Source organism: Gadus macrocephalus, chromosome 21 (assembly GCF_031168955.1).
Source record: "Gadus macrocephalus chromosome 21, ASM3116895v1".
NCBI lineage: Eukaryota > Metazoa > Chordata > Actinopteri > Gadiformes > Gadidae > Gadus > Gadus macrocephalus.
Genome location: NC_082402.1, coordinates 11,484,866 through 11,507,996, shown reverse-complemented (window position 1 = coordinate 11,507,996; position 23,131 = coordinate 11,484,866). Strand labels below are relative to the sequence as shown.

General features: G+C 44.9%; 1 protein-coding gene across 2 annotated transcripts in view; it reads right to left on the bottom strand.

Annotated features, from left to right (window-relative positions):
* Positions 1–1,047: 1,047 nt before the first annotated feature.
* The window catches only part of usta (uronyl 2-sulfotransferase a), a 53,424-nt gene continuing 31,340 nt past the window's right edge, over positions 1,048–23,131 (bottom strand). For both annotated transcript variants that reach the window (XM_060041531.1, XM_060041532.1), the window contains 7 exons: positions 22,726–22,769; positions 18,937–19,092; positions 12,967–13,046; positions 12,135–12,288; positions 3,502–3,599; positions 3,096–3,253; positions 1,048–2,787 (listed from right to left, as the gene is read on the bottom strand). In XM_060041531.1, coding sequence (XP_059897514.1) covers positions 2,456–2,787; positions 3,096–3,253; positions 3,502–3,599; positions 12,135–12,288; positions 12,967–13,046; positions 18,937–19,092; positions 22,726–22,769 — 1,022 coding nt within the window. In that variant the 3' untranslated portion in view covers positions 1,048–2,455. The remainder of the gene's footprint in view (positions 2,788–3,095; positions 3,254–3,501; positions 3,600–12,134; positions 12,289–12,966; positions 13,047–18,936; positions 19,093–22,725; positions 22,770–23,131) is intronic.

Here is a 23,131-nt window from a genome sequence, read left to right as displayed (position 1 = left end):
GGAAATATTTTTTAATCCCCATACGACCAAAGTCTCTGACAGACATTTGGCATTTTTAGATGTTTTTTATTTGATCGGAAAACGGATCATGAAGACTAAGTTCAACCAAAGTAAAAGCATAACAGATGTTAATCCTGCAATATCGTTCTGCCCTTTAGCAGCCTCTAGAGTTGTAAAGGTTGGGGGTGGGGGATGTGCTGTTTTAACTCTTTATAAACTGTATAGTTTGGATATTTATTAAATGGAGTAGGTAGCTAGAGTAGAAAAGTTACATAGTTCAGGTTTAAGCCATTTATTTTTTACTTTGCTGTGAAATCTGCCCAATCGACAATAAAATTGATGTCAACTGAATGTCAATGCAGATTAATCTGCTAGGACATAAGCTTCTAACAGATTGTTCTTTTTACGGATTATTTAAGGTAGAAATGTTCTTTTGACAAAGTATGCTCCTGCATCTACTCAAAATCATCTACCTTACTGGCCCTGAAACGATTTATCTCAGAGTGCTCCCCTCTCCTGATCAAACTCAAAGTGTATTTTATTGTTCCGGTTTGCTTCAGGCACTAAATTCACACTCACTCACGCGTAAAGTGGTGGTGTTCACAGTTTCAGAATGAGGACTCAGCACAATGGACAAGCCTTTAGCCCACATTATTGGGCTTCACCTACTTAGTTACAGTGAGGTATTGGACCAGACGTCTCTTGGACCAGGGGAGGGATTGAGCTCAAACTCGTCACGTATGAATCCATCTCAATCGGTCCCTGAAATGCAAAATGTTCCTACTTAAAAAGTCGTCCTAGAAACCACTTGGAGAGTTGGGGACTGTGTTATTTGGCGACCAAAAGCTGGTGCTCAAGGACTTCAAATGTCCTTCATTTGTAGCTTCCTGTTCCCAGCCTCAGTCTCTGTAAGTGTGTCTTGAAGGGAGTGTTGACTTGGATGGAGTGTTTCAGGCTTGAATGGAGGTTGAGTGGCCATTAGTGGAGCAGGATTCAGCATCGCTACGCTGACCACTAGATGGTGAGAACCAAAATGAACCCCTCTCGTTTCCAGCTTGTCCACCAGGATTTCTTTATTTCCTGTTTTTTTGGTTTTTTTGGCATTTAAAGGCATTTGTACATAAAACAACTTAAATACAATTCCTTAAAATCTTTGATATGCTTCAATTAGTTTTCATACCATGGGACCGATGGTAGATTATTACTCTTAAACTTGAAAAATCCATTCAACCGCCCCACAAGCAGTCTCTGCCCATCAACAGAAAAATATGACAAACAAATACGTACCTTAATTTAAACAGAACTTTCAAGAGCAATTCTACGCAAGAGGGAAATGGACGAGCTGCTAATTAATGTCATGATAAACACAGATATAATAAATACATCCCAAAATGGGTCATAGCATTGCATTGTAGAGAAGTTGGCAATAGTTTTGGCAAGTTCTTTTACTGATATTTAAAACTTTGGATTGAACTGAATTGGGCTTCATGCACTTTCTTCGCATTCATCCCTATAATTATTCCCCCAAAAATGGAAAAATTTCAAACATTTATACTCCATGACCTATCTTAAATACTCAAAATCTATCTTAAAATGGAAAAATTTCACACACTTATACTCCATGACCTATCTTAAATACATGTAAAGCACAATGTTGGTTTGGTCGAGTGTAATGATACCGCCGCACACAATTGGAATTCTCTGAATTCATAAATGCGTGCTTATCGTTCCGCCTCCCACTGAATCAAATACCATCATCCACAGGTGGTGTCACGACAGTTTTCAGAAAACACTGTAGGATTTTCATCACAAACTGACTCCATGTGTCTTGAACGGTCCTGGATGATGAATAGTTTGATGGCACTTTTGATGACATAAAATTAGAAGCTTTACAGACCAGAGTCGAGAGGGAGAACCATTAAAAAAAGTACCAATATCAAAACAAGAAAATTAAAATATTCAACCAACCCTCTTATCTCGCAATGGTCGCAATCAACCTGTAATTTAGAATATTTCTCAACAGATTTGTACTCATCCAGCATTCATCTCTCCTGGAGATAATAGAAACCGCATCTGCCTCAAATCCAACGAATCTCGCTCGGTGAGCTTGAAGGAACTTCAAAATGGCGTCGAGCCTTCCAAGTCCATTTCCATGGTCCCCCCGGCAGTTCATGAGATACTGCATCCCCCCTCCCCCACCACCCCGATCTATTCACTCCACACGTCCAGTCCTCGCCATAGAGAGAGTCTTTTTCCCACACACACACACAAACACACACACACACACACACACACACACACACACACACACACCAACACTGAGCAACCGACCAACCCACCCACCACCAGGGTGATCCATTAAGGGGGGAGGACCCCCCTCCACCCTGGTGTTCCGGCCCCTGTCCCACTAGTCCAGTACAGGCCCCCCCCACCCCGGGCCACGGCGCGGGCGTCCTCAGGGGTTCACCAGCCAGCTGGCGGCGTCCTCGAGGGTGGTGTCCTGCGCCTCCTCCTCCTCCTCCTCCTCCTCCTCCTCCTCTTCGTCGTCCTCCTCCGCCATGGGCTCGGGGGTGCGGCGGACGAGGTCCCGCAGGAAGTCGTGGGAGTAGGCGGAGGGGCGCGGGGCCGACTTGAGGCCGATCTTCTTCTTGGCCAGGTGGAACTGGTCGCGGACGAAGCCGTAGAAGTCGTACTCGTAGCGCATGCGGTGGTAGAGCACCTGCAGGGCCTCCAGCGTGGGCGTGTGCTTGCGCACCGTGCCCGTCATGTTGCCCGCCTTCTTGTAGTCTGGAGGGGGGGGGAGGGCCGGTCAGTGTCGTAATCAGGAGATAGACCAGACGAAATATTTATACTTAAGACATTTTTTTAAACTCTACTCTTTTTTAAACACTTTTTCTTGTGTATTCGCTGCTTTTGGGTTCATTTTAATGCTTCGTGTCATTTTAAAGCTCATCTAACCGCTGTGAAAAGTAATTAGTATATACTAGTGACTAATAATAATAAAAATAAGAACTTAAATGTAAATGTGTCACATATTATCTATCACAATGAGACAAGTGAAGCGATCCAGTGTGAAGAACAGCAGCCGTGCGTACCAGGGCTCTTGTAGATGTTGAGGACCCCTGAGAAGAAGTGGGGCAGAAGCCTCTCCAGCAGGAGCAGCACGTCCTCCAGCTCCTCCAGGATCCCCACCAGGAGGTAGTTCTCCAACACGTTCTGCTTGGCCCTCTCCAAGGCCCACACTCCTGGCTCCCTGGTCCAGAGAGGTGGAGGGACCACAGAGGGAGAGGGGACGATAGAAAGAATAGTAAACAGATGGGGGGGGGGGGGGGGGGGGGGGGGGGGTTGACCGCCTAATGCTGCACATAATTGAGAACAATAACACGTAACCACCGTAACTGTCAAAAAATAAAGGGTTGACTTCGTAATTCTGCAAATAATTGAGAACAAAACCATGTGACCACCGTAGGATCTACTGCATCCTGGCTTGCTGTGCATTACCTGCATTGTGGATGCTGACCACAAAAGTAGGGGATGATGTAGAACATCCTGGGGTTGGAGCACTCTGGGTAGTTTTCTAAGATGCACACATTGATATCCTGAACAAAAAGACACAATCGAAGACACACAAAGATTAGGATCAGGCCCAGCAGTAGTGGTAGGATGAGCACGTGTAGTTAACTCGTTTCACGACTGTATTTCGATTGTAATTGCTTTCTAACTTCAGTAGGTGGAGCTCTTGAACAACACAGTAGTCACTAGGCTTAGTCAGAAAATGTAATATATCCGCTCACGCCAGAGGGGGCCACCAGAGGGCACCCTGTCCCGTATGATCTGAGTGTAACGATCACATGATTACGGTCATGTCAAGACCTGCAGGTTTACACAAAACATAGCTTGGTCATATGAGTTTGATGAACTCATTGCACTTCTTATCAAGACATGACAATCAAGATATCACTTTAAGGAGTTTCAGTGGAAGATTGTTAAAGCAAATCTATGAGACAAAATTAGGCCCACATCATGTTCAGAGAGAGAGTGATAGCCTATTTATTCTTGCATCATTCACACTATAGATTCAAATACTGACTAGATTGAAATGAATGTCAAACACAAACACACTGCATCATTATGTTTGAGATAACATTTAAAATGATTAATTCAAACTATGCAATTCTTTACAATTAGTCACACTTCTTTCTTCTGTGCCTGGAGAAAAGTTTTAGGCTGGTTAATCTGAACAATTTGATACACCTCCCATGCAAGCAAGAGATCTTGAACCTTTATGCCTCAGGAAATTATCAACATTACTCAACAGGAACTTTTTTGCCCTTATTAACTTTTTTATTACAGGCATCTGAAATCAATGATGACGGAGAAGATGGAGAAGATGGAGGCTCTTCAAAATTCTGAACACTTTTATGCCTTTGTAACTGCAGTTGGCTGTCGCTTTGAGGAGTGATGATGGTTTTATGGGCCTAAACTAATCAATGCAAGCATCAAAGAGGACAAACCATGCTTGTCAGCCAGCAAGCCCAGGCGTCCAACTACGATCGAACATAATGGAGCGACTTTGGTTTGGCTGGTTTGGTTAGTGATGTGCAGTATTAATCGAATAGACGGCTTAATGTTGCTACCCTCGCAAGTCGGCACCAAATATAGCCCACTAGTCGGAAGAAATTATATATTTTTTCTATGTAGACATATGCATTTGGGCCTTTAGCGTATATTGACCAAAGTTACACTGAAACGTACTGTATTCCTGGCAAAATGTAGCTATAAAAAACTACTACTAATGTTAACAATTTGTGAGGGATACATAAACATTGGCCTGTTGGCCCTCGATGTAAATCAGTATAAATTAGAACAATTTAAGATGACATCTCAAAAACTATGAGCAGTTTGGCAGTATTTTGATATGCTATAAAATGGAAATCAGGTTGTACGTTGGCTGTCTAAGAATAATCTGGTACAACCACTAGAATGGAGCAATGTGTGTAAAACACATTAAGCACAGGCCTGTGGACATTAAACCGTCAAACTAACATTGTTAACCGTCGCAATCCGTAGACAATGTGATCCTGGTCATTTAAAAAAACTAACTCAGCTCATCAGCGCATGGCTGCCCAAGACATTCTTCCACTCAGCTTTGTTGAAGGCAAAGGCCTCAATAAGTTATTAGAATATATCAAACGAGAATACATTGTGCCAGGAAGTAAAATGGTAGCTTCCATATTTGAGCCCGACCATAACGAAATTAAAGAGAAAGAAGAAGAGACACACAGAGAATTTGGCTGTGCTGCCATCAGCCATCAATGATGGATTAAAGGCGAACGCCATGAGCCTGCTGATCGGTTCATCCAAAAGACTGATGAGGCATTTCCATCACAGTGCTGACGCACTCCTTGATGGCAAATGAAACAGGAGAAAACAGGGCCTGCCTGAAACGCATACAGTCCTGAAAGACACACTGGACTTCAGTTAGCGCCATGTTTGAGTGCATCCATGAACAAAGGTGGGCCTTCACCGATGTTCTGTCTGAGCGAACAGTGACAAAAAACAACCCAATCTATTCTCCCCACTCTGGAGTCCCTTAAGAGTGCCCTGCTCTGAGTGGTGAGACGTACGTGTCAGTTTCAATGGCGTTCCCCGTTACCATGACTTCGCTGAACAGGTAATGTAATAGGCTAATATACAAGTTAACTTTAATTGAGTAGTATAATATAATTAATAATAATAGAAACAAAAACAAAAACATTTATAATGGGATCATCGTTCAATTGTTTTACTATTTCCATCCTTTAACTGATCTCCACTAGGCATCCCAACTCAGCAGGCAAGCTCAGGAGGGTAACAGAGTTCAAGAAAAGGTGGCAGCCTCATTGGAGTGACAGATACCCCCAACCGACAGATAAACCTGGAAGTGCGGCAGTACAGGCCTCAGCTCTGGATCCCCGTCACAAGCACCTCCACTTTCCCCAGATGGACAGTCAACGGCACAGCAGTGAGAGTGAATCCTGCTGTGCCGTATCACAGCTTCCCAGCGAAATGGGGATGAGGAAGATAACAATGGAGATGAAGAAAAGAAAGACCAAACTGAGGGCTCCACTCAACCAAAACGCCAGAAAACGTACCTAAATTCTCCCTTTGGGATGTCTACGGAGAGTCCACCGATCAATCAAAGGGCTGGAGCACAACCTGATCTTTCTCCGCAACATTGCTGTTGGCGCTGCGATTGAGGGATTTTTGTTTTGTTTGTTGACAATTGTGCTCAGTAAACGATGTTATTGGCTAGTAACACACAGCTGTCTTCTGAGTGTTTTCTTATTTTAGAATAGTCGTTAAACAAAACGTTCACTGTTGAACTACAGTGAAATGAATCGCTACAAACATCTCTAGTTCCTATCTGTGATGTTGGGCTTGGCGAGCTCTTTGGCATACAGCTGAACTGAACTAAGGGACAGCATAGCAGCAAACCTCTGGGTACATTTGTTAGGACAAATGATTTCCAATATGCTTGCAAAAGAGATCTGCTCACTCAGTTGAGTCATTTATTCCACACATAGGTTGGTTCAAAAGTCATGCAGAACATGTACTTGAGGACTTGATTTGAATGTTGCATTGAAAGAAAGTTAGCAATGGGTTGGTTGGGATGTGGCTCGGATTAGAAAACGTAGTGTTTTATTAACACTTTTATAGATTAACTAGCATTTTAAACTCTTTAACACCTGGAATGTCTTTTACACCTTATTTAACCCCTAATTTGTTGATTATATTTTCTGATCATTTCCCAGTTATTATTGCAAGACCTTTTGCAACACGTTTGTTCAACAGTTCTCTGCTGGTCTGAGCAATAATTGGCCTGCCAGGAGAAATTCATTCGTTAACAGCGCCATAAACTGACTCTGTCGCCATTGTGTGCACAACAATCTTTGCTTTAGGGTTCGCAGTGTCTTACTGTTCACTAGGGAATTATTTTTGCTTGCGTGGATGGTTGATCAAAAAACAAAAAACAAGCTGTTTATTTGAGTTTGGTGAGTTTATAGCTGTTGTAAATATTTTTTATTATATTCTGTTTTATAGTTCAAACATCTCAAATGAAATGACGACCATGTAGGCCTACTTATAATATTGCAAAACATGAACTTGATTTGCATGTTGCAGTGAAACAATCGTTTGGCTGTTTCACCAAACGATTGTTTGGTGAAATGCCTTAATTCCGACGCCTCATTGTTCCGACGGTTCAATGTTCCGAAAACGGAACCCATTGGTCCGAAGGTCCGTTTGTCCGACTTTTCAAAAAGGAGGCGCATTAGGCCGACGGTTCAATATGCCGAATAGGCCAAGGCGCAATTCCACATGTGTGATTATGAAACCAAAAATAAAAGACGATGCAGGCTAAGTTCCAGCAGTGCACTTCACCAAGCCAGACTGTTGCTGTGAGCTTGAACGGTCACAAGAGGTGAATTTATGAAGCGCACGTTATACAAGGACTAATACTTTTCCCGTAAAGAAGTCAAACGGTGAGTGAAAAACAAATATTTTTTTTATCTTTAGTAGCTGTGTGTGGGCCTATATGTGTTGTGGACATAGGGCCTGATTCCCAAGTTAGCCTTGGTGTTCTTTATCATTGGAGACAGTTTTCAACACATTTCATTTAGTCCTTCTAGTTGGAGTGCTAGGCTAGCGCACGGCAACGGGCAATACTAGCCTGCTAATAAAGCAGTCCCACTCCACAGTACACCCGAGGCAAATCAACTATAACACCAGACGGTCGATGTAAATGTCTGTGTTGATTGATAGAATAATGTTGGAAATAAAACCAACCTTATACCACAAATACCCCTTTAAGTTCTTTTTTGTTTGGTCAAATGAATGAATGAATGAATACTTTATTCCGGACTCGAAGTTCCATTTACAAGACAAGAATACAAATTACATGACAATACAAATACGAGGTCACAGATTAAAATACATATAAGCATCGATTCCAATGTTTCCACAACCCAGAGGAGTACCTTGTATCACTCTGTTTAGTGTCAGTGAGTGCAATTATTAGTTTGTTTTTTGACTCTAGAAGTCGACACATAAATTTGTACATAAAATTCCTTAATACAGCATGAAAGGTGGGGACATTACTAGTCACAAACAAAGAGCTAGCACTTGTCCATCTTGGAAGCTTAAGGAGTGAAATACAGCCCAGTCTAAATAAATCTTTACTAACACTATAAATAGAACAGCCCCCGATCAGAGGCTTCTGGTGTGTTTGTGTGTGTGAGTTTGTGTGAGTGTGTCTGTTTGTGTACGTGGCAATGGAGGATTTTGCATTTACTTAAAGGTGTGTGTGAAGATGACCAGTAACTGGAGGCAGCCCTCCAAGGCTCCAACAGCCTCTCATATAGACCATGCATACGGGTAACCACAAACTGTACCAATAGACCGGTTGATGATGACACAGAGCGTGTCAGGGCACACTGTTGATGGATAAATCCACAAGCGAGCCTCCAACGGGCCTTGACATTCCTTCACATCATTGACCACACATATCTGTACAGCTATTTAACACCTCGCAGAGGGGTAAATGCACGTAGTGTGTTCAGGGTAACGTAATGTACAGCTGGCCGGCCATTACACTAAATAAACCCTGACACTGTGCCGCATGACTGAAGGGGTTTATTTTGCGATAAGGTCCGGCTCGCTGCACATAAGTCTGCTTATTACACGGCTACTTACTAAAGAAAACAATGTTTTGACCAAAAATATAACAACAAATAAAAAAGTAGACGTGTACTAACTTCTGTTTGGAGCGACTGTTCTCCTGCTCTCTTTCATCTATTTGGAATTTATTTGATCCCAGTATAAAAATGTATCGCGCACACAATACTTTTTGCACCGCAACGTCTTGAATTCCCACCGTAGAGATTCCAAGAAAGTGGAGTGTTCAAACAGGGTGAATGTGTGTGTACGTGTGTGCATGTGTGCGTGTATGAATGGATGTGTACGTTGCTGCATGTGTGTGTGCATATGAATGTGTATGTGCATGCATGTAGGTGCGTGTCTCTGAGGGTTCCTGAGAGTTTTTGAGCGGACATGCCATTGCATCTGCGTATTGTGGCATACATGTGTGTCTGTTTGTACAGGGAGGGAGCTATGGAGAGAGAGAGGGGGGAGGGGGCAAATGGAAAAATCTGGAACACAGTTTGTTCATTGACCCCCCCCTCTTAGGTACAGCAGTGCCCACGGTAGGCACAAGAGACCCGGTTCAGAATGCTGGATTTCAATGTTGGCCGAATATGTCCAGTCAGTCTAATGAACTATAATCGGTTCCAGGTGCACAAGTTTGTCCTGATAACATGACAACCCATGTTCTCCACAGAACCAGTTTCAGTTGAACTCCTCCCACCTCCTCCAAATTACCATCTTCTACCTTACGTGTGATTGATAGAGACAATGAACCCGTTGTTCTTCTTGGTCATGTTCTTTTATGCTACAAGGTGTTGTTTGCTTTTTGACTAGGTTTTATGGCTCTGCCTTTTCTGGCTGGAAGCCTCCAGTTGTCTTAATTGCGGTGTGTGTGTCTGGACTGCAGCTGGAACGTAAAGATGCGTCAGGTGACATAGCAGGTCCAGATAGGAATGAAGTGTGGTGGGCGGAGCTCACAAACCTGTAGCTAAGGCAGAAGAAAGCTTACAGGGAGGTCAATTTATTCCATCATAGTGTCAATAGAATATCCTGGAGTGAATGGTGAAAACTTTCCCGACATTGGGAATGTCCTGGGTCAAGGACAGCTATTTGTCCTTGTAGTCGCTCACTCACTCACGATCACACAGTGGGCCAACCCGCCTGCAGGCTTAATATCAGGCATATGGCTGTCAGGTGACCTCTGGGAAAGAGGGGAGCTAGGGGGGGGGGGGGTTTGGTGTCCTTCTGACTGTAGTTCTGACAGGCCCTCGCAATCAGGTGCAGTAACGTTTTCCCCGGAGTTTGTGACCTTCTGAGTTATGTCGTTTTCGAAGAAGGGCCCCTCGCAGCTCCAGAAGTTGGTCCAGAAACCATGGCAACACATGTTATCTACCTAATCATCACCAGTTTGAGTTGAAAATAATCAACTCCCCAAACGTCCCAAGAAACATCTTCTACCGTGTGATAAGTCGAGCCAATGACCAAGTTTACAGTTCATAGCTCTAACCTTTTTCATCTTCTCCATTAGAGTCCATAGAAAACCTCTGTCGACTTTATTCTGCATTTGTACTTGGCTGGTTTCTTTTCTGTCTGCAGGCCCGAAATGCCGCGCTTTGCTTCTCTTGTGTGATGCTTCGGCGCTCTTGTTCCGATCATTGTTCGGAACCATAATCAATCACTTATTGAGTGGGTGATTGATGTTGGCTCAACAACACTGCTGCGTCAAGTCACATCAGACTTGTTTAGGGTTATAGTTGCCCTGACCTGCCTTCTGGCTCGGCTGCCAAGACTGCATTGCACCAGGCAATCAGAGCCAATCCACACACAATCCACACTCACATAGGTAGGTGTTATTCAAGAGCACCTGACATTATATAATCTATTGTTTTGGACTGAAGCCTCGGCAAACATGCAATAAGAGAGGCAAAGAGAGAATAGCAAGTCAACACACACACACACACACACACACACACACACGATAGGTAACAAACAAACACAGGTAGAATCACATGCCATGTTTATGATGTGACAATATCCCCCATAGGGAAGGTGAACCAGGCATTTCTACGGACTCTGGAAAGGCTGTGAGGGTCCCTTCTACAAAAAGGACACAACTTACATGGTCTCAAACTCTGGGCCAATTATTGCTGTACCTAATTGCGAAGGCCTGTCAAAACTCAGAATTCCCCCCCCCCCCTTCCCCTCTTTCCCAGAGATCAGCCATGTGCCTGTTATTAACGCGCAGGCAGGAAATCCAACTGATTAATTGTTAGGGAGTGAATACAAACAAATAGTTAACCTTCCTTGACCAAAAGCATTCCAAGCGTCAGGAAGGTTTCCCCCGTTCACCCCAGACGTGGAGCATGTCTCCCTGGGCTTTGTTATGCCTTGGCCACAGGTACGTGAGCTGGCACTCTGCCCATCTCATCCCATTCCTATCACTTGCTAGATGTCGCCCTAACGCACCTTTAAGCACCAGCTGCACTCCATCACACACACACACACACACACACACACACACACACACACACACACACACACACACACACACACACACACACACACACACACAGAGACACACAGAGACAGCAATTAAACGGAACGGGGGCTTCAAACTGAAACAGACTGAGCCATAAAACCGCGTCAAAATGAAACGGCGAGACACTTATTGGCAGTGGTCTCCTCACTCTGAGCCAGGGTATTCTGGAGAGCACACAGGCAGACTGCGTGGCGGAGTATTCCGGGGATGAGATTGTGATGTGGTTAGACTCCAGTCTCGATGCCCGACAGGATCTTACTATCAATTTACAGTCTGTCTTCAGAGGATACCATATGTAAAGATAATTACATCTTATTTAAAGACTTAGTAACCAGCACTATACACCAGGCAGACAGGCAGATATTGGCTTATAAATTGTAAGCATAGGGTATAAGCTGGATCCTATAATATCTTTATCTATGTATTAGGATAGGCTTGTACAAACGTTTTATTTCACTTGTCTTCCCTTAAGATACAAATGTATTATTTCCCTTGAAGATGTTGAATATCAGCAGCATCGCTACTTCTTTTAGTACATATTTATATAGAAATATGGTAAACACTGTTTGTATTTGATTTAGCATTTAACACTTGTCTTTGTTTATCCCCGTTTTCACGGGTGTGGTTTCTCAACAAGCCGTAACGGGTTTCATCCTCCCCCGATTCCTTTAGCTCGTTTGAAGACAAAAACACAAACTGGTTCCTTTTAATTAAACTGACACACGTAGCAAACGAGGCCAGACAGGCAGCAGCCCCACAGAGTGATAGTCACCGCGGCAGACCGAGCGACAGTCAGACGGACCAGATCATCCAGAGAGATAGGGTCCAGTCATGTGTCAGACACCTCCACCCAGAGCTACCTTCAGCTCCTGCAGAGAGAGACGGAGAGAGACAGCGGGACCGAGCGCCTCACCAGGTATCTCTCGTCGTCCTTCATCCCCGGCGTGCGGATGAGGTGGTTCTGCTCCCCCCTCCAGTCCCCGAACCGCCGGAAGAAGTAGTTGGACAGGAAGCGGTTGATCGGGTCCCGGATTATGTTGATGTAGACGGGCTCCTCCACCCGAAACCTGGTGACGGAGGACGTTCGGTGTTCGATATCGCTAGCCTCATACATTATACATACATATATCTGTTTACATACATAAATATATATATCATATTTGGGCCAAATTAAACTAACTCTGCTCTCCTAACTTTGCTGATTCACTTCGCCTCATTGGCTATATCCTAAGCCAATCAGAGTGCTTTTTACATTCCATAATCACTAACATTATTCCATAATCTCTAACATTTATTTGGCTTAGGCATTTTTTACGCTAAATACAAGGTGAACCTTAATGCATGTATATGCATTAAGGTTGTCATCGTATATGCATAGACGTCGTCATCGTCTTGCCGTCTCTCCCCGTTCTGTGATTGGTTCCCTATCTCAGGCGAAAATCGGATCCATGGAATCCAGGCTGTTTAGAATCAGAATCAGAATCTCTTTATTGTCATTGCACAAAGTGCAACGAAATTGGGGTAGAGGCTCTCAAAATAAGTGCTTTTAAAACAAAAACTAAATGAGAAAAATGAGCGTGAAATGAAAATGACCATGAAATGAAATTCGCGCACAAGGCAGCATGGGTATACCCAGGCTATCATACCGTTGGGAATTTGGTTAGATAAATGGAGAACTTAGGGTTTGAACTCTAGATTTGAGGAGATCTGAAGGATGAAATTAATGGCACAAAGAAAACCATTACCTGGTGAAGTTGAGGAAGTGAACGTGCCGCGTGTAGAGGAACGGCTGTGGCATGTTGCTGATGTTCTTTATGAGATCCACCTATAAATACACACACACACACACACACACACACACACACACACACACACACACACACACACACACACACACACACACACACACACACACACACACACACACACACACACACACACACACACATACACAATTTATATTAGACATTCAACAGTGTATTTGGGAACCAAGCCAGCTACCAAACACAGTGCAGGACTGAATATTCAGTAGGCTTCTGTGGAAAGGGTCTTAGTGGGAAATGTTTTGGTGAATCCATCACTTGTTATTTATCTTCATTTCGTTTTTTTCTTCAAATGTCGAGTGAGCAGCAGCAGATCTATCTCCATTGTAGGGGCCAGTAGGACACGTCATGGTGGAAAATCAGGAGGCTCTGGCTGCAGCACTGCAGTGATAGAATGTAACTCAGACCATGTGTCTCCTTTCAGCACTGAGGGGATATGGGGATGTGGAGGCTGAGGAGGGCTTACTGAAAACATTTAGAAACACACCATCCATGTCAAAAGACGCCGTCTGATTCAATTTCAGATGTCAGAATGGTCGTTGTAAAATATTGTGTCTGACAGGTTCTTTGATTGTGGTCACGACTATTTCTGAGAATTTTGCAGAAATGGTCCCTGACAGTTTTTAGTTCCTCTAAAATGTTTAGGAGCAATTACAAAGAAGTCTAGATTTTTTTTTTGCTATAGTTTCAGATTTTACACACTGTAAATATCCCAACCTCATGAAAGGTCACACAGTCTGAAATAACTCTACATCTAACATTCTACGTCTTTTCTTCCCAGTTTTTTCCACCGACAATTCCAGGAAACTCTTATGGAAGACAAAGCTATCCCGGCTTTCCAAGTTTGGGAGGCGGGACCTGGCGCCACCCAGTTAGCCAATCAGGTGAGTCCTTGGAAAAGATACTACGTAGCTGTTTGACGTAGCAAAGCCGAATATAAATTTCTACCCAATGTTATTTCAATTTTGCCCTATTGTATCCAAGGCCCCTACAACTCATGACTATCACCACAAAGACAAATGCTCGAACACTGTGTTTGCGGATGACATCAACCGTGGTATTCATAATCGCAGCAAGCATGTCCACAAAGGCTAAAATAATGGCAAAGGCCATATAATGAACAGTCTGGCCTATTTTGCCACCACAAGACATTGTCTGGGCGCCAAGCAATTCATTCATTTAGTTTATTTCCGACATTCATGAGTGACACACTCAATCACAAAGATGACACACACAGGCCCTGTCTTTAAGTCCCCACGAGTCACCAACCAGAAGTTGAGTCACTTTGGATGCATATTATTTCCAAGAGCGTTACTGGCACTGCTGTACTGATCAGGAGCATTTTTGTACTTTATAATGTGTGCGGGTCACTCTTGCGTCATAGCAGGACTATTCAGAAAGAAACTCTGATATTTCAGCGTGTTTATGTACACAGCCCGGTGCATCTATGGCTCCCAGTCAGATTTGGGCTTAACGCGACCCCCTGCCCCACCAGCTCCCCCCCCCCCCCCCGCCCACCTCTCCAAACTCAGTACATTTCCACAAACTCACTTACTGAGGGAGATGTTTCTCCAAATAACTGAATGAAAAACCGATGGTTCAGTGCGTGGTTTGATTTAGTTTTTGTTGTTTGTCCTTTGAAATCCTTTTCGGGCTTCTTTTCATTTATCACACAGACCACAACCGTTGTGCCTCTGCCATTCACATACCGGTACCACGTGCATGTGTGTATATATCCGTGTGTGTGTGTGTGTGTGTGTGTGTGTGTGTGTGCGTGTTCCAGCGCGGTTGCACCTCCCCTCCTTTCCCTTTCAGTCCGTCTGGAAAATGGTGGGGGTGGGGGGCGGGGCGGCGGCTCAAGGGACTGAGGGAAAGTGAAGGACGGTCTGGGATTCCTAGCATACCAGCGCTACGCCCCCCCAGCCCCACCTCCACCTCCACCTCCCCACCGCCGAGCCCCCAGCCCACCGCTCTAGCTCCACACACACAGAGGCTCATCAAAGGGGAGACGGAGACGGAGACGGGGGGGGGGGGGGGGGGAGCTGAGCCCCGGGGAAGCTCCTGGCTGCTGCCCTCGCCTTCAACTGTCGCTCTCATGTGAAGCGGGGTAACGCGACCAAACCCAAACGCGGCCAAAGAAGCTACAACCGAAATGGTTTGAAACTAATTGAACAAAAAAAACATCCTAAAAAATAAATACACTTGACAAACAAAGCTAAAATAAATACAGATATATCAAAACGAAACAACAAACCCAGAACTAGAACCAACGACACATGGGGACCTATTCTAACGGGTCTGAAACAAAGTGAGAAGCGCCAAGCGCAAGTAGCTTTGTGGGCGGTTCTATGGCGATGTTGCTATTTTACCGGCTCATAAATTACTCTTGCGCCCGGCGCAAATCTAAAAAGGGTTGGTCTGAAGTAGCCTAATTACCGGCAGGTGTGGTTTGGGCGTAACGTGCAATAAACCAATGAGAGTGCCATCTCCCATCCCCTTTAAGAGCCATGAGCGCATTTGAACTTGACGGGTTGATATTATGACGTTTTTTTTGCAGTTTGCGCGTTTGCAGTCTCCGTTGAGACAGATGCATGACCACATGAATTTCAAACTTCAAATGGCTCAGTTTATGGCCAATTAATATGGCCTAATTCACACATGGAATAGCGTTTTCTTCCACAACTTCAGTCCTCAAATAAATTTCAAAGAAAACTCAACACACATATGATATGCGGTAACTGTGGTTCGATTTAATGATGTACGCAACAAATTAACAAACATTGTTTCTTCCAGTAATGTATGCATTATCGTTATCGACTTGTGTTCCTAATATGCACGTGTCCCCCCCTGTTAACATACATTTCCATGGACTGTATTATGCGTTAAGTGTAGTTTGCGTGTATTTAAACAGATTGACGCACACGCCCGCAATCATTCATTCTTCGTAACACTCACTCGTGGTAAAACAATGTTTTCAAACGATCCAATACTCATCAATCCTAAAAGTTATGGGCTTGTATACAATGTCTGTGTCAAGAAAATATGTGTTTGCTGTACGGTGTTTGCAGATGCATTGATTTAAAAGTACAACTTATTACCGCTGTATCAGCTGTTCTTTCCCAAATAATTTACCAAGAATGTGTGGCTAGGTAGATGAGAGAAGCAAAGTGTATGCGCGAGGTGCACAAGCTAAATTATGCATGCGCCCTTAAAATAGCATCTAAACAACGCACCACTGACTTTGACCCAGGTATTTCCTGGTTTGTGGTGCAATTGTTTTCTGAAACTGCAAAATAGCACCAGGGAACGTTTGCGCCAGAACACGCCTCCTCCTTTCGCCGAACCGCCCCTTGGGGCGCAAGATCATTCCCTAATTTACCGACGCATGGTGGTGGAGGGAATAGAACCCTCTGCAACAGTTGCAAACTAGCAACGAGACATGCGTCAGTGTAGAAAGTAAATTGCGCCGGATGCAAGATTGGGCCCCTTATTCTTCTATGTTCTTCTCTGTATCTCCTTACACCTGACTGCTATTGACTGTGAAAACCAGAATGACTTCATCAGGGCCCTTGCGCGCAGGTCATGCAGTGATTTGTTGCGTGTCGGGCCCCTCTGAAATACGCACAGTGTAGAAGTTCGCACAGAGTGTACGAACTGAGTGTCCACGCCTGTGTTGGGGCCAAATGGACACTATAAACAACACGGCCATGTCATTTCACATGCCACTGATATGTCAGACACATGCCACTAACGGTAGATCTGAGCTGCGTGTTGTTCACTAGTGACTCATTGAGTGGTTGAGGACGGGCAAACTATGTTTGAAGCAGTTGGCCCCAAGGGCCAGTGACTCAGGCTCCCTGGTTCACAGGGGCCCGTTGCTGCATTGCATCTGTCCACCAATAAGGATGTACATTCTAACCCTTTTACTGAAAAGGGAAGCGATTTAAAAACACCGAACCAATTGTGTGGATGCACCACCGAAACACACAAAGACGCCCTGTTTTCGAAAGAAAAAAAAGAGTCTCAGGGTCCTGACACTATCAGTGGCCCCCAAGATGGCGGCGGGACTCTTCCACGTCTCGACGCAGCGTTCCAGCTGAATGAGGGAGCTCCACTGTTCGTCTGATGTAGCCCCAGCAGAAGGCACCAACTCTGGGCCAACTCATTAGCAGATGGCTGGGCCAGCCAGCAGGGAGAAAACCCACGTCACGCCACAGACAGCGGCTAGAGGCAAATGAGATCCCCTGGCTCTATAGTTAGCCAATATTGTGTAGGGATCTGCATAAATCAACACACACACACACACACACACACACACACACACACACACACACACACACACACACACACACACACACACACACACACACACACACACACACACACACAGCAGATAGGGTAAACAAGCACTCGAAGGACCATTTCAAACACGGAGACAAAAGACCCCCAGGGTTCCATACAAGCACTCCACAGCACATGATCCTAACTTGTAAACATGTGTCGATACAGACACAAATGCTTACATGCGCGCGCACACACATGAACACACACTCACTCTATCACACACACAGTCTGTAAGGATCCCAGGGCTGATTTCATAGCGACGGTGACGTTTTGAGGATAAATAGTATACGGTGTAATAGCATTCCGATGCGGTGCATGAGAGCCAGCTCTTCATGGTTTGATGAATGGGTAAACAACAAGCTGTTCCAATATTAGCTCTGACTATTCACATCACACCCGTTGGCCCAGCGGTGGCTATGCATATACATCCATCTAACGGGGATCCGCAGACATTTATGGCTGGCTAGCTAGCTACCTAGCGCGTGTCTGTCATAAATGTCAGTCAAACACGGATTAATGTTGCACTGGTGCCTCCGGGGTTGAATGACAAATGACAATCGGTTCCCATGGTCTATTATTACTTTTAGTGGCTTATTGGTAACATGTTTTTGGAAAACATTGTTTACAGAAAACATCCCCATTGGGGACGGCATCAGAGCATACAGATGGTTATGATTATCGTTCTAATCCCTTTAAATCATTCCACGTGTTTTGAAACCCTTCACCCCCCCCCCCCCCCAGCTGACCGGTAACCCTGGCAGTGAGCACCGTGCCACTGCATAAGGCCCCGGTGCTTCCCTTCATTGTTCTTTGAGAGCTTTAAACGAAGGCAGCTCCCCCCTCTATAAAGCCTCACGCTGAGATCCCTCTGATGCTCAAGGAAGCAATAAAACTGAGATTCTACATGGGCTGGCCCAGCCCAAAATAGAGAAGCAAGTAGCTAGGGCCAAATGGATCCAATCTGGTACTTATTTGCTTACACACAACAAATAATACCGTCGAAGTTGAAGGCCACATTGACTATTTTGTAATTCACTTATTTTGTCAAAGGTTTTAAGAACTTTATTATGGGAACCGTTGCACTTTTGCACTTATTATTGATGCATGTACTACAATCTCATCATATATCTCACAAGGTCGATTTCCCACCACACCTTGCGCAAAGTAGCTTGGAAGCGCAATAACTGCCTCCAGTCACTGTACTTAAGCCTTACTGACTCACCGACGTGGGTGATATGTGGGACGAGCTGAAGTGTATACATTTCCACTGAGTGAGGACATTGATTTCTAACCCTGGGGTGGGGACCCCACTTGGAACTAGAGATTGCTGGCTTATGAGCTGCAGATATTTCTGGGCCTGTTTTTTTTTCAAGTCCAACATGTTTAAAGGCCAAACGCCCTCTTTGTCCTGGTCTGGCTGTCTAGTGATCCACAGCCACAGACCAAAGAGGGCTTTTGATTGGGTTAAAACGATCGGGAATCAGAACAACAAGGTGAGAAGATGTTGAGGCGAGTCACAGTAACGTTACAGCGCGGGGCCACACCCACCTGTTCGTGCTTGGTGAGGCGGGTCCGGTTGTGGATCTCCGAGGAGACCAGGTTGAACTGGTGCTTCTCCGACAGCAGCCGCAGCAGGATCAGCACCGTCCGGCTGCCACACTTCCCCACCCGGTTATACACCACCTGACTCGGGAACGGCAGCACCTGGACACACACACGCACACGCACACACACGCATATGCACAAACAAGCGCACACACACGCAGGCACCCACGTAAACCCACGCACACAAATATCACACAACACCAGACAAACAGAGAGATAAAAGGAGGGAAAATGAGAGCTCCACCAAATGAAATCACTTTGTATCTGTTACCTTTAATCCCTGCAAGCTTGAGTGAGATGAATGTGTTATACAATGATATATAATACAGAACACATTGGATGATGCATCATTTTTTAATTTATTTCATTTTGTTCGGCAAAACACTTTCTTTGTGTTTTGTTGTGCAGGCCACCCCCAGCGATGAAGTCTAATTAGTGTGAGCCTTTTGGAACCAATGGAACGACAAATAGCGCGATGGAGGCAATCACAGAGGAATGAGTTTGAGGACGATAACAGCGATGTAAATTGTGTAAGAATATAACTATGACCTTCTTTCTCCAATTTATTTCCAGTTCTAACCTCCCTCATCTGCCGTTAACCTCTGATCTGTTGTCGTGCATTCAGCCCGAGGGGCATCACACACACACACACACACACACACACACACACACACACACACACACACACACACACACACATCCCTATGTCGTTAATGAGACGATATGACTCAATGTTTGCGCTGAATAGATTTTAGCATTGACGAATGCCTTTGTTTTGGAGTCATCAAACACCCCCCCCCCCCACACACACACACACATAGTGTTTCACCATTCAAAGCATGTGTGTTATTGCTGTCGACTTAGGAAGGCAGGGCTGATTCTACATGTTTGAAAAGGAGGAGGAGAGAATGTGTGGGAACAGGTGTGTTGAACACATGGCGGTTGGGCAACCACCCCTAAGCCGCTTCTTAGAATGACCAGCACTGTCTGCTTTCAGTGTGGACCAAGGAGGCTAGTTGAGCCATGAGAAGTAGGATGCCGTGGGCAGAGGAATAGAGCTGCATGCAGCGTTTTCCCTTGTTGTGTTTTGATGTTTTTGTGCCTGGATTACTGCTATATGATGAGCTGATTGTGTTTTTGCTATTGACGGACCTGAATGAGATTTATGTCACATGGTTTTCTGCATCAGAATGAGCCAATGCTTTCTCTATGGGACTGTTTGATGATGGATAACAGAGAAATTCTGTCCCATTTGGAATCCACCAAAAACCGTTGTTGGACCAAGATATAGTTATCAATGACATGTTCCCTAGCCAATCAAGCGCCGACAAAATAAAAAAAACGGATGCAAAACGTTTGTCAGACTTTGCCCCGCCGCGCCAACGCCTTGCCAATGTGGTCAACCGCACTGACAAGAAAAACATCAGACGTTTGGAAGTAGGCCTATCATTAAATACATAAGAAACAAATGGTCTGTGACAGCAATCATTCAAAAAGTAAAGTCTCTTGCAGCGACGATATTAATAGCAACCAATCTTTGGGGAGACCCGGAATGGGTGGCTTTAACCGACTGGCAGTAGATTTACAGACTGCTTACACTCTTGACTGTTTAACTGCTTTCGGGAAGGAGAGGCTGGGAAGGCCAGGGGTTAGGGGGCCAGTGCTTGACCCTTTCAGACAGGTGTGTCATTATCTCCCATGTATCTGATCCTGACCTCGGCTGGGGCCCTGAATCGATGTGTGTGTCCCTGCTAGTGGGAGAGAACCAGTTTACGCCATCCTAGTATTTGCATGTGTTTTTCACATTGACATGTAATGTATTTAGCAGACGGTCGTAGCCGAATTGGCTTTCAGGCGTTTGCTGTGATTGCTCGTAGCTTACAAGTCGGTGTTTGAGGAGCTACGTTCAAACTTTCTATCCCACCCTCGCAGCAATCCCAGCTTGCTAAAACAAAGTGCACATCCCGCTGAAGTCTTTGCGGAAGTTAGGGATACTTATGCTTGAAGATAGGACATTCTTATAGCAATGAAGAGAGAAAGCTGAAGAACAAACACCAAACTATTCTGATGAGGGCGTGCTATCTTTATGTCATCGCAGATTTCCTAGAGTGCGTGTTTGTGTGTACGGGTCTGTGTACGTGTGTCCTAACTTGACCAGGAATTTGTCATTCTCAGCCCCCCCAACCGCACCCCCTGTGATGTCCTAATGGGGGAGAACACTATCAACCAAAGGGTGAATAAACCAACACACAACCATATTAGATCAGGTTTTTTGCTTGTTTTACTTTGTAGTTTAAGTTAATGAGTTGAATGCTGGGAAAAGCGTAGCAGACAGTGAGCTGTTTGTTTGCCTAGCCGTCTGATTGCTGCGCGGCCTGCCAAGTCTCCACAGACTCCTCGGCCAATCACAATAAAGCAGGCTGATGATAAACATACCGTGTTCGCAGGATAGCACTTCCTGCTGATGATAAAAGTTAAAAACTCTAAATTCAGCCCGCTGTGTGTTGTAGAGTAAAAAAAACTCTCTCTCTCTCTCTCTCTCTCTCTCTGGCCTTACGTTAACTGAAGTTTCTATGTCATTTTCTTTTGTGTGCATTTGTCTGTGTGTGTGTGTGTGTGTGTGTGTGTGTGTGTGTGTGTGTGTGTGTGTGTGTGTGTGTGTGTGTGTGTGTGTGTGTGTGTGTGTGTGTGTGTGTACTGTATTCATTTCTGTGATTAGGGTTCTGTTGCACAATGTGCTGTTTGACCCAGGATTCTCTCAACATCTAATAGCTGTGGGACATAAAAAGTTGTTCCTATAAATATAATGGGCTTTTACACACATCTGCTCAAGTTTTTGGTTTGTCTTTTAACTTTTTAAAAGAAGTTAGCGCTTTCAGCAAAGGCATGAGCCTAGGTGTCCGGAGGAGGTGACGGGGTCTCAAGTTAATAAGCAGCTATTGAGGCATTAAACATCCAGTGAGAGTTCATTTTAACCGAGTCCTTTTTGGCTTTTATGTGGCCATGAACAGTTCCATAGCTGTGATATTTCATTCAGATGGCACCTGCCTGGAATTCCAGCCATTTCCCCTTGTCAAGCGGTGAGCCTATGGCTACTGTTCCATGGGAGTCGGCCAACGTAGCTGCAGACAATAGGCACTTGTGAACAAACCCACTCCAGGCAGCCGCAAAGACCGTCAACAAACCAATTGTCGGCAAACGTTTCTTTCCGAAATGTAAACTACTGCTTCAGTCAATCTATCAAAACTCAAAGAGCCTGAAGGAAACGGTGGATTAAACACAATGATTGAATAAGAAGAGTTAAACACTGGCTTCAAATAGATCAAGATTCAAGCAGGCCCAAACAAAGTATCGAAAGAAAGAAAGCATTAAAGAGAGCAGAGACATGCAGCTGGCTGAATACAAGGATCCTGTGTCAGCCCCGTGTGTGTGTGTGTGTGTGTGTGTGTGTGTGTGTGTGTGTGTGTGTGTGTGTGTGTGTGTGTGTGTGTTTTCACTGGCGCTCTGAATCCATGTCTGGTAGAGATTGAGAACAAGTTCGTACAAAGTTCCTTCACACAGAGAGCAAACTCCTGTCATCTTTGGTCAGAAGTGACTTGGGTTGTGCGTTGGGAAGGGGAGGGGGCTCGGAGGAGAGCAGATAGATAATATATGTGGATAAAGGACAGCCGTAGCGTTTAAAGCTAAGGAAGAAGAGTGTATGGGGACTGGGGGGGGGAAACAGATACTCACTCTGGCTACTGGCGGTCCGTGGTCATCCTGGAACGTGGATTCACCTGCAGAGGAGCAGAAAGGAACATGATGTCAAAGACCTTGCAGTACAATTCTAGCTAAATACACTCTTTAGTAAAACTCATTTGATTGGTAGTGCTGCTCAAATGCGGTTCATTGAACTCCTAGCTTCAACAATAGCCCAACAAACGGTCAACAGATATCAATCTGTGGTCTTCCACTGCACCCCTGCAAATCGATGTACGGGTGTGACACAGAGCACGGATGTGTCAATCCATACAGCGGGACTATCAGACCCCTCGGGACCCCGCACAGGGGGGGGGGGGGTGGCCCTGCGGCTCGAGGGCCAACGCCAGCTGCTGAACCGGACCAGACTCCACCGTCACTTTAAGATCCGAGCCCCTTC